General features: G+C 56.6%; 2 protein-coding genes across 2 annotated transcripts in view; one reads left to right on the top strand and one right to left on the bottom strand.

The window, feature by feature from the left end:
• Positions 1 to 469: 469 nt before the first annotated feature.
• On the top strand, positions 470 to 2,525 carry PROCA1 (protein interacting with cyclin A1; the record flags this gene model as incomplete). Its single annotated transcript, XM_034752175.1, is given in 3 exon segments — positions 470 to 602; positions 1,551 to 1,685; positions 1,776 to 2,525. Coding segments are annotated over 3 exon segments (938 nt in total), but the record flags the coding sequence as incomplete, so codon positions are not given.
• A 2,999-nt stretch (positions 2,526 to 5,524) lies between these two features.
• Positions 5,525 to 11,939, bottom strand: part of SUPT6H (SPT6 homolog, histone chaperone and transcription elongation factor) — a 32,334-nt gene continuing 25,919 nt past the window's right edge. Inside the window, exons 32-36 of the mRNA XM_034752415.1 lie at positions 11,354 to 11,466; positions 9,530 to 9,607; positions 9,250 to 9,416; positions 8,128 to 8,306; positions 5,525 to 7,377 (exon numbers count right to left, since the gene is read on the bottom strand). Coding sequence (XP_034608306.1) covers positions 7,191 to 7,377; positions 8,128 to 8,306; positions 9,250 to 9,416; positions 9,530 to 9,607; positions 11,354 to 11,466 — 724 coding nt within the window. The 3' untranslated portion in view covers positions 5,525 to 7,190. The remainder of the gene's footprint in view (positions 7,378 to 8,127; positions 8,307 to 9,249; positions 9,417 to 9,529; positions 9,608 to 11,353; positions 11,467 to 11,939) is intronic.

Here is an 11,939-nt window from a genome sequence, read left to right as displayed (position 1 = left end):
GTGGGTTGTTAGGGGTTGTTGGGGGTGGGGGGTTGTGTGTGTGTGTCTTTGGGGGTGTGGGGGGTTTTGGGGGTGTCCGAGGGAGGTGTGGGGGTTGGGTGCATGGGGGGCTTGGGGGTGTTGGCAGCATGTGTGGGTGTTTGGGGGTGTGCACAGGCTGAGGTGCAGGGTGCTTGAGGGGAGCGAGGATAAGAGGGAGGGGCAGGGCCGTCCGTGAGTTTGGAAGGCGGTTGGTGCCATGCCCCCCGCCCCAGAACTGGTGCCCCCCAGCAGGGGCCGAGCACCCAGCGTTGGCAGCTAGCAGCAGCAGGGAGGTGGGCCCTACATGTGCCGAGAGCCCAGGTGCCTGGTGCCTCAGCCGTGCCAGCCCCAGAGCGGGCAGCCCGCGGGCGTTGAAGCTGGGGCCAGCTCCTGCGCGCTGCTCTTGTGCGGCGCGGGGGGCTGAGGCCTTCTCTCCCTCGCCACTCAGGAGAACATCGAGAGACGGACGAGTGCTGCCGGGAACACGACCACTGTCAGCACGTCATCCACCCCTTCACGGCCAAGTACGGCTACCGGAACCTCCGCTGGCACACCATCAGCCACTGCGCCTGCGACCTGCGGTACGGGCCCCGGCCGGGGATGCCAGTCTGTGCTGCTCCAGGCGCCCAGAGCCGATGGCAACGGGAAGCCGGCGGGAGGAGGCGGGGGAGAGACGCTGCTCTGTTGAACACGAAGTAGTGACCGAGCTTGGGCAGCAGCGAGGGGCTGGAATTTCCCTAACCTCCCACCTGTCCGGAGCAGGGACCGAGCCGGCGCTGGAGAACAGGCGGCTGCAGAGCGGGTTGGAGCTATTGGGTTTCTTTGTAACCTCGGCCAAGAACCAGCCCCTGGGTGTGTCCACACAGCTGTGCTGCGGTAGCGCCGCAGGGTAGATGCTTCCGACCCTGCGGAAGGGTTTTTTCCAATCGACGTAGTGAAGCCATCTCTCCAAGAGGCGGGCGCGAGAAGTCACCTGTCCACCTCACTGCGTCTGCCCTGGGGGTTTGGTTGACCCAATCACAGCACCCAGGGCACAACATTTGTAGGTCAATCTAATTGTTAAGTGTAGCCCAGGCCTTAGCCTGTCCCCTCTGTGGCGTAGGACCAGCTTATCCGCTGGTGGAAGGGACCAGAGAAGGGTAAGGTTAGTTAACTGATGCGGTGTACAATGCTACCCACGTCAAAGACCCGCTAAAAGCGCTCGACTCCCGTCTGGGCTGGGCTGGCAGCATCTCCAGGCCCCGTCACCGAGCGCGTTGGCTGTTTCCTGTTTGGAAACCTGCCCGCCAGTTCTCCCAAACAAGTCCCGCTGCTCGGGCCCCAAGGCCTTGTGCTGGAGACACTGGACAGCTCTCCCCATAACAGCAGCAAGGCCACCACGCGATAGCTTGCTTAGAGGCAGGGTGTGAGGAACAAGAGTGGGTGAAGTCCCTGTGACACCTCCTCCCTCTGCTGCCCCAGCCCAGCCCGGCCGGAGAGGCCCCCTGCCCCTTCCTTACCCTGCCTGATGCTCTGCGTTGCCCTTGCAGGTTGAAAGGCTGCCTGAGGCAGGTGAATGACACTGCCTCCCGCGTGGTGGGCCAGGCCTTCTTCAACGTGATCCAGGTGCCCTGCTTTGAGTTCACCTACAAAGAGCAGTGTGTGGAGCCCTATCTGTACATCTGGTAAGTCCTGACCAGGGAGCCTGGGGTGCTCCCCTGCCCCCCCCAAAGCTGCACCCCCCTCACTCTGCTTCTCGTCCCTCTTCTCTCAAGGTGCAAGAAGTACAACACCGTGGCCATTGCGGTGCCCCGGAAGCCGGTGCTCTATGAGTTTGGTGGGGAACTGATAGACGAAGTGGCAGCTGGATCAGACAGGGCTCCTTCCGGCCCAGCGCCCCAGCCTGGCACCCCCCCGCCTAGAGAGAGCACGGGCAGATGGGCACTTCCTCCGACAAAGCCCCCACCCCCAGGCCAGCTTGTCACAGGGGCCATGGACAGCTTCCAGAAGTCTGCGCCCACTGGGCCCAAGCGAGAGAGCCCCGCCACGACCCAGCGGAAGGGGAAAGGGAAGAAGAGAGGGAGGAAAACTAAGAAAGGAAAAGGGCTGAAAAAGAAGAAAGTCCATCCCAAAGCTGAGGTGCTGGGACTGCCCACCCCCACTGCAGATACTGCCTCCCTCCTCCCTAAGCACCTGGTGCTGGACTTTGGGAGGAAGGAGGATGTGTTCAACGCTATCCTGAACGATGCCCCGGTCGGGGAGGAGACCCTGACTCCACGCGGGGCAGCGCAGGCTGAAAGCCGTGACCGGGGGCAGTTGAAGGCAAGGCCTTTGCCTACTCTCCAGCCCACATGCCCAGCTGCCAGCAAGAGGAAGAGGAGGAGGGAACGAAATGGGAGGAAGCGCCCGAGAAAGGAAGCGGAGAGTCTGCCCAGGCCTGTATGAGACTCCCTGCAGCCGAGGCTGACCTTCCCCCGGTCCCCAGAGGGCGGGTTGTCACTAATAAATTAGCTCGATGCAGCCGATGGCCCCATGCTAGCGGTCTATCCCTAACCCTGCTGCTGTAGCCGCGTCTGCAGCGGGCCGACGAGACGGAGCTCCTGCCGCAGGGAGTCCTCTGTGACTTGGCTGCTGAGTCCCAGCGCTGTGAAATGTTTGCCCAGGAGAGAGGTGACAATGCAATTTAGTCCCTTTGCAAAGCGGGCCAAGGAACAGGAAAGGCACGTGCCCCCCCGATCTAATCCAGCAGCGCGCGTAGCACAGCCGAATGGGGGAGAGCGCTGCCTGCTGCGGGGGAAGGGGCCTGGCCAGAAGCCCCTGCTAGTGCCTGTTCCACCCTCGCTCTCCCAGCGGACGGGCAGGCACCGCGGTAGCACCAGCGCTGGCCATGCAGCTAACGGCCCAGTCCCGGCCCTGAAGGGGCCAGGCAAGACGACAGCCCCTGGGGAAGGGTAGAAACGGACGAGGGAGAGCACGTGTGTGATCGCTGCACGACTGTGCAGAGCGAGTAGCTGTCTCGTTCTTGCTCCCACCTCAGCTCCTGTATTTCCCCCGCCCCCCGAAATGGGTCATTGCACCAGGGGTTCCCAGGAGATACTCTGGCCCTGGTCCTTTTTGCTTTACTGACATGTCAGGGGACATGCTAACTGCCCCCTCGGAAAACACCCATCCAGCCCCTTTGCTTGGCTGCCTTTTAAAGTGAGACTCCCAGGGGGTTGCCAGCTCCAGGGCCCTGAGGATAGTGATGGGGGCTGCCGTTCCTGCCCCCCCACAGAGAAATAACCTTGGTTGGAGGGGAAACAGCAGCACAATGGGACACTGAGAACAGCGGCGAGAGCCGGGCAGAGCAGCGGGGGAGAATTCTTCAGGCTAATCCTCACGTCCCGGGACTGGTGAGCCGGGCCCCTGGTTAGCTCGGTGAGGCCAGCCCAGCACCTGACCCTCCCAGAGCAGCACTTGGTCTCTTTGGTTTCTGTGAAGTGGGGGATTGTTTGGTCTAGGCCCGGCAGGCAGCACCTCAGAAAGGATCCCGCTGGGTACGAGTGTTGGGCGCTGGGAGAGGAGCGCAGGTTATTAAAGAACTAGTCTGAGTTACTCCTCACCCTTCGTGCTTTCTCATTTCACATTGCTCAGCTCAGGCACGGAGTCGTTTTCCCTGCAAGCTGGCAGGGCAGGAATGGCAGAGGGAGGAGGGGCATGCGGATTTCCTGCACTGAGTTAAGGGCAGGACATGCGTTTCCCTTCCCTTACCCCACTTTAGATCCCATGGCTTGTCCGTACCTTGATTTGGGGCATTCCTTCGCTAATTGCAGCTTTTCCTTCATCTGTTTCTTCTGGAATGGGGTTGCTGCTGGAGCAGTTCTCAAGCCACTTACAGAGCTTGTAAAAAGCAACAGAGGGTCCTGTGGCACCTTTGAGACTAACAGAAGTATTGGGAGCATAAGCTTTCGTGGGTAAGAACCTCACTTCTTCAGATGCAAGAGCTTGGGAGTTTATAATAATAATGCTCTGCCCTGCTCCAATGCTGAGTTTCACACACACCCCCTCTGGCCAGCAGGCAGGTACTCACTGCATTTGACCGAGAGGGTCAGTGCCTTGCATACAGCTATAGGCCAAATCAGCGGGTAAGGGCCAGGGCCCAGCCTGCGCTATACAGGTGGCGGCTCCTGGAGGGGCGCTTGTGACCATTACCCTCATGCCCACTTACCTGGCAAGGACACGGGGTTCTGGAGGCAGGGCGCTCCTGGCTGCTTAGCCTGCAGCTCGAATAGTAAAGGTCTCTCATTATGTGGACTTCGGCTGCTTTGCCGCAGCCACTGGGCGATCAAGCGAGTGGAGGATGTGCCCTAAGGATCCCCAATCGGCTCAAGGTCTCGCCGGCACTAGCCGAGCACTTGGATGAAATGTGTACGAATCGCTAAGAAGGCACAAGGCAGAGGTTTGCCCCTAATTACACAGATCAGCAAAGCACTGCTCCCCTCTCATTCTGCACTGAGAGATGCAAAGATCATGCTGGAAAACAGACCCACCAATGCCTGGGCAGTATTTTCTCAGTGAGCTCCACCCTGGAGCCAGGCAAGCCATTCTAGTGAGGTCTCGCAGGAGACTAAAAAAGCCTTCATTTAAAATCAGGGTTTGGCCAGAAGATCTTTATCTCACTTTCAGACACAGGAGCCCGGGTACGAGGTGCTGGGGGTACCTGTCCATGCAATGAGGCCTCTTACAGCGTTACCCAGCCACCCAGAGCACGCAGTGCTAAAGCAAAAAACACAGGAGCGTTTACAGTTTCAGACTTTTGGGGAGATCTTGATTTAAACCTGGCACCGCCTCCTGCAGGACTCTTCAAATACTGTAAGAGAACAGCCCCTGCTCACGAGAGGATGGGCCATTGCCCTGCCCTTAGACAAAGGATCATGAGAACCCAGACCCACATCACAAGCGAGCAGCCCGTTTACCATGGGCCCTGCACAGAGCCAAGTGTGCCGCTTGTCGCTCGGGCACAGCCGTGCAGCTCAGAGTGTGCAAGTGTTTTGTAGACAGCCTGACCCTGGAAACGTCCTTTCCAAAGCTTTCCATCCCTAGCAAGCGGCCACAGGCAAGAGCGATAGCAGAAGAGAGACCTTTAAAGCCACGGTGCAATGCCTCCGAGCTCAGCCAAACGCCGCTAGGCAGAGTCCTTCAAGAGATGCCCTGGGTGCAAATGGGAGCGACGTAGGGCTGCAGCCAGCTTGGCACTAACTCTTCCCCTGGTGGAAGATGCAGGGTGGTGGAGGGGATCTCGACTTGCAGAGGGAGGGCCTGGGATACAAGAGGGGAAACCCAGGCTCCCGTTTGCTACTAGCAGCAGCTCGTGCACGTCTTCCCAGTCATCTCTCTGGAGATCAGACCAAACCCATCCCGCCAGAGCAGAGAGATGGTGGGGCAGCTCCACCTGGCATCCCTAGAGCAGAGCAGGGCAGGAGGTGGCTTACGGAGAGGAGAGCGTTAGTGCAGTAGGCAGGGAGAACACTGGGTACAGTCAACATCCCAAAAGTAGAATTTTATTGATGGAAAAGGAAAAAACTAAAACCAAAGACAGCCATAAGGAGCAGCAATGACTCTCTGGCAGGTTCCCTCACAGAGAGCTACTCCATAGTCAAGTTCCTGTCATACAGAACTGAACAAACAAACAAACAGCGTAAGGTGAGTATGCTTGTTAATCTACCCCCAAGTAGGGCCCGCCTGCGTGGTAAGGAGAGGGATGCAGTCAGGCCAGCCCCCCGGGGAGCTGTAGGGAAGCCAGGCTCTGCACTCCTCAGGAGAACAGCTTCACCTTCGTGTCTCGTGCATCTCTTGGATGCAACAGGACCTTTGTTTCCTGAGTTGTCTGCTCCTTTCCCAGCTGAGGGAGAGCCCTCGGGGACTTCCAGCAGTGGGTTGTGATGTTAGAGCCAAACAGGAGCAGATCAAGCAACAAAAATCCTGCTTCCAGGCAAACTCCTCCTGGAGAAGGCAGATGGGGAAATACAGGGAAGTGTATGAAACAGAGCCCTCAGGGCTGCTTCTGACCAGGACAGACAGTGCCTGCGTTCCATCAGCCTCCTCCCTGGCTCCCGCCTGGACAGAGGGGAGGGCAGCGCCGGGGGGTCGCCCTGATACGCTGGGCTGAGAACCCCACACAACACATTCAACCCAAACTATTCTTCAGCATCAACCCACCAGCACCCAGCAGGCAACTCGGGCAACACAAGAGGGGCATTTGCTGGCTCACTGCTGTACTCTACTCGGTGGTGGAGAGGAGCGGGCAGGCCATACAGGATGAGAAGAGAACACCCCCAGACTAGTGTTCAGTAGAAACACTATTTATTCACCCTTTTCGGTTACATGTGGACAGAGCTAAGCGGTATGACAGAGGACATGCACTTCAGGCTGATTTGCATTCTCCTCACCCCAGGAGTGGCTGCCCTTGCAGTGCCTGCTAACGCCTGGGAAAGCTGCTGTTACCCAGGGGTTTGCTTTGCCATCTGAGTTAAAAACCAACTGAATAAATATTGTCCCAAATGAAGCCAGGAGAGAATGAGCCTGTGGAACAGCTGCTCCTCTCTCTGGCAAGAGCCCTCGCCCAGAGCTGCTCACACCCTTGCAAATACAGCGGGGGCAGCTGGTGGAGTTTTTGCAGAGCCCACTATACAAGGAGCCACCACGCATACAGTAGCAGAAACGTCAGCGGATCTGGGTTGAGTTGTCCGAGCCCCCACATGATTTCGTTCCATGGGTCGGAACGGGGATGGGCGACGGTCAGAATACAAGACGATCAAAATAAAACTTCGCTCTAGGCCAAGAGCTTGCATCTCCTGCTAGGTTTGCTTTCTAGTCTTTGGCTGTGAAAGCAGGTCGCTGTTCATTTCTAAAGGGTCTCATTCGACCTTTATAACTGTTCTGCTGAGCTTCCCACACAGTGAACCAAGGTTTAGTGCGCAGAGGCATCTGCAACATCCCTTCCTATGATCTATGTGTGTGTCTAATTATACCAGCCCTGCCAAGTATATCAGCTCATGGGGGTGGACACACCAAGTGTCATTTCACATAGTTTTATGAAGTATAAAATAGGAGTTGTGGGGAGAAGGGAAGGGAACTCGTTCTCAGCTGTTCTCCCTCCCCTTCCCCTCCCCAGAGAAAGAACAGAGGTTAAGGGTCAGGTCCAGCAAGGCCTATCGATCCATTTCATCTAGAAGCGGCGTGGCGTCCCCAGCAATGGACATGGGTGTGCTCTCAATCATGGGGCTGGGAGATGGACGAGGGGTCAGCCTCTGCTTCTGTTTCCTCCGCTCAGCCTCCTTCTCCTGTAGCCACTGCTCGGCCATTTTCCCCCAATCGATTGCAGCATGGCTGTTGGACCTAGACAGGCAGAAGCAGGAAGTGAAACATACAACTAGCAGGAGCCCAACAGGGTCAGTTTCCTTCCCCTCCCTCCCCAGGCGCTGCCTTTGCAGAAGGATGACGCTACTGGATGCCCCGAAGTCTCTCTCTTCTATTCAAAGGCAGCCCATGCAGACTTCCTCCCCCAGCACGGTTACTGCATGCCGGGACCCATGGGCTCTGCAGCCTGAGGCAGCGGCTCTAGGATGCCTGCAGAACTCCGTGGGCCGTAGTCAGTTATGTCTGAGGTCGCAGATTCCTCGCAGCTGCAGAGTGGCTGTTAGTCAATGGGACCCATTGTGGCCAATTTCCTTAGCAGACTCAGTTCCGCCCTCACGCCTGGCCAAGGAACGGGGCCACACTATCGGAGGGAGCCAGCCCTCAGCCCCTTGGACTGGCTTCTTTACCCCCCATCAGCACCACGGCCCAAATTGCATTTCCTCAGAGCCGATGGGCCGTGACTACACTCTTCACCCTCGCTCAGCCACAGTTCTCGCCAGACACCTCTTCCCCTGCCCTTTGAGCACCACAGCCATGCAGCTCCTTCAGGTGCACTCGCTGAATGTTCACCCTCCCCCCGGCCTGTTCAGTTCACCCCCTCCTGGCAGCAGGCAGAGTTACAGCAGAACCTGTATCCTGCAGCCAGGGAAGTGCTCGTGTGGCAGGCCAAGAGCGGCTCAAAGACAGCAGAGAGCTGCACACATCCAGCACCATGAACGAGCTACTCACTTCGGCTGCTGCCTCTGTCTGGAACTGGATGATGGCTGCGACTGGGTGGACTGGGGTGTAGTACTGGCCTGGAGCTGATGATACTGCGGTGTTGTAATTGGCTGGCTGGGGGTCGTGTAGGAGTAGCTGGGGGTCATCAGAGGGGTGGCCACTGGCTGCTGTGCTGGAGTTGTAAAGACCTGCAAGAGGACAGACACTCTTAGGCTAGTGCAAGGGGCAGGGCACCACTGGGGCAAGGCTTGACACAGATGCCCAGAGCACAGCACGTTACCTCACCTCTTACCCAGAGAGCAGGAGGCAGGGTCAGGCCCTCCCTTCACATCACCAAGCCGCCATGCCTTCCTCAGGGAGCGGCTTAGCACCACGGGAGGGTTTTGTGGGGACTCCAATGGGGAGCGATAGGCCCCAGATGTCACCCCCAGAGTGTCTACTCCAAGGAGGAGTGTTTTAGCTGAGAGCTTCCCAAGGGGCGGAGGGGGGGGGGGCATCTGCTGCACTGAACCCAGCCTAGCTCTTCCTGCAGCTGTGCCGAGTGGGCGGGCGCAGACTCACACGGGGAACTGCTCAGTGGTGGGTTGGGAGCAGAGTCCGGGGCCATCTTTGGGCACTGGGCAGAGCTGGAGCACTCGCCTGCCTGTGCACCTCCCAGCTGAAAAGCCCTACCAGCTCAGCACATATTTTCATAGCTAATCCCTTTCACATGCAGCTCCATGCTGCGGATACTGAAGCACGTCATGTGGTTTCATGTCCCTCTCCCTCACCACTGGGTCCCAAGCAACCCCAGGCATGTTCCTTGGGAGCCAGACAAACCTTCCTCGCAGCCAGCATTGCATGTCCAATGTTCCTGGCCCTGGGCGCAGGGAACAAGGCCCAGGAATCTGCACGGCAGGGCCGAAAGCTGTAGCTAGGCCACTGGCTGACCACTGCAGGTCTGTACTGCCCTTCGGTCTCGGGGCAGGCCACTGGTCCATACAGCCCATTGTGCTGTCTCCTGCACAGCACATCTCTAATGCCGCAGAGGAAGGCAGCGCTTCCGTGAGAGACAGCCCGCTGAGCGGCTCTGCTGAGAGCGCCTCCCTTTGCGTCCCGCCACTCTGGCTTAGGTACTCAAGATACACCTACATGATATGCACTGCTGCCCCCTCCGCTGCCTCCATAGCCGTACTGGCTGGATGCCCACTGTGCAGGCGTGGCATTGGGGTTCTGCCCTTGGCCCGTCACCGCGGCGATGGCACTGAACATCTGCGAGGTCATGTTCTGAGGCAGTGCGTTCACGGCACGGGTCAGATCTAGAAGAGAAAACACCGAGTGAAGGTACAGGAAGAGAATCGGACTCTGGTCCGGGGACTAGCTCCGGAGTCAGCCTCCATAGATCCGAGCAAGGAGAGAGGGCGGTACTCACCCGCTAGGTTAATGTTAGCGGGAGTAGCATTGATGGAGGCTGGGGTCCGGGTCCTGCTGCTGCTGCTCGGGGTGATACCTTGGGAAACAAAAGAGGTATGTGTGACACCCCGGCACCCCAATAGTCACCACTGCCAGGTAATTAGGATGTTTTGCCTTGTGAGGTATCAGTCTAAAAGTCTTGATCTGCTAGACAGGAATATCTCGCTGGATTGTATGTGCTATCGTCATCTTGAAATTATGAAGTTTGGCTGTGTGTGTGTTACTGAAACATGTTGTGAGGTTGAAAACATTCACAAGCAGCCGTTCAGGTACAACAGTAAAAAGGCCAATGTGAATGGCTTATTGAGGATATGCACACAAGCACAAGCATTACCCCAGGAACCGTGTACAACAGAAACCTCTCCGAGACAGCACTACACACTGGGAACTGTTTTGCTGTCACCTGGATCAAAGAGCTTTCCAGCAAGTGGGGAGAAGATAGAAAAGGGGGACAATGACATCATGAGGGTACCTTAGTCTCCCTACAGCAACAAACCTGGAAACACCTGAGGAACAAGGACTGAACTGGGGGAAGCGATGGTCCCAGGCTAGAGGGATTGTTAGCCTGTGTATGAAAACCTGGGAAAGCTGAGGCAGCTTGTGCCTTAAGAATCTGCTAGCCTGTTTTTCACTCAGGGCGAGAATTCACTGATTCATATCCCACCTATCTAGTGTGTTAAGCTCAGTTAGCAGTTTTGTTGATTAACTAAGGTAATCTGCTTTGATATGTTTGCTATCGCTTAAAATCCATCTTTTGGAGTTAATAAACTTGTTTTGTTTGGTCTAAAACCAGTTTGTGGAATTCATGGGGGGGGGGGGAGGGTGCCCAAAAAGCTGTTGCATATCTTCCTACACTGTACAGTTCTCTGTGCAACGCAAGATGATAGAATTTTGGGTTTACCCTCCAGAAGGGTGTGCACGCCTGGGAAGCCAGTAAGTGCCCTAGCTGTGCAGCCGTCCCATGCAGGGGCTGGCCAGAACCACACTGCTCGCATGGCAGAGATTCCTTCTAAGCAGCATTCTTTTATGCGGATGAAAAGCAAAGCTAAGCATTTGAATCTTGTTTTCTTGGGAACATTTCCCACATACAGGAAGGCTCCATTGATCTGAATTTCAACAGACAGGAGCCTGGAACGTCACCAGAATCAAGCTGGGATTTTCCGACGTTCCAGTAGATCTCCCAAGCCATCTGGATCCCCAAGTTCAATTTGTGGTTTTTAAGCTTTGTTCAGCAAGGCCAAGCGTGCTTCAAGGACAGCCCAGCTTCTCTTACTGAGCCCTGTGGCACAGTCCCAAGGACGACGCTGACCATTTCTGGTGCAACGAATGAGTCACAAACACAGGAGAGAGACTTCTCCGGAAGACAGAGCAAGAGCTGACATACGGGCAGACAGGAGTTCTATTTCTGTGTGTGCAAGTGTTCTCATCCCCAGTGCAGTCTCTCTAATGCGCCAAGAGAATCCAGAATTCAGTGGATCTGGGAAAGGTTCTTGGTTTGTGATGAGCAGAGGTATGCCATAGGTAACCCTCCTCTGGACACCACAGGCAAGAGATTATCTGTGATTAGGGGCTCCTCTGAGCAGCTCAGCTAACTAGACTATACAAGTCCCTGTAATTGGAAGCAGCTACCAGCTCTGTAAGTGCACATCTGATTAATTGCTGACAGATGCTTGATCCCATTTCCATTTAGACTATCCAAGGAGCATGAGCCAGCCCTTAGTCTGCCCACTAGTTGATTTCCTGCAGGACAGAACCACCCTGGTGATTAGGATTTGGGGGTCACCTGGCACTGGGTCCTGATAATGATCCTTAAACCACCGGAAGAGCCCGTTGACGGTAGGGAAGATCTGTCCCCGGTATCGGAATCCCTCTGGTGTTACCGTCACATACTCTATCCTGCAAGGTCAGGAAGGGGGAGAGACGAGCACATCACACTGCGGCACAGCTTCACCGATTGCTGCAATAACCAGCTCCACCCAACACAGCGGGAGAAAGGTGCCCAGATACAAAGACGACGGGTGCGTCAGAAATGAACCCATAGTTATCTGAGGCACAGACCCTGCTGGGACCACCCGCCTTCAATCAGCTTCCAACCCAGCCCCAGTAACACTTGGCCATTACTCTGGAAATGCCAACACCTAGTGGACTGCTGAGGATACTCAAAGGGAATCCATACTCTCCCCTGCCGAGGGGTGGGACGTGGCTCACGATGGCCACCTGGTCAAAGGCATCAGCAGCCAACCTGATGAGACGACACAGGTGAGGCACCTGCAGGCCAAACCCCAGGGCTCAGGGCTGCTGCTACACATGGAACCGGAGCAGAGTCCAAGACGAGTCAGGCGGGGACAAGCCGAGGCCCAGGCCCTGCA

The sequence above is a fragment of the Trachemys scripta genome, chromosome 18 (assembly GCF_013100865.1).
Source record: "Trachemys scripta elegans isolate TJP31775 chromosome 18, CAS_Tse_1.0, whole genome shotgun sequence".
NCBI classification, from domain to species: Eukaryota; Metazoa; Chordata; order Testudines; family Emydidae; genus Trachemys; species Trachemys scripta.
This window is presented reverse-complemented; position numbering and strand designations above follow the sequence as displayed.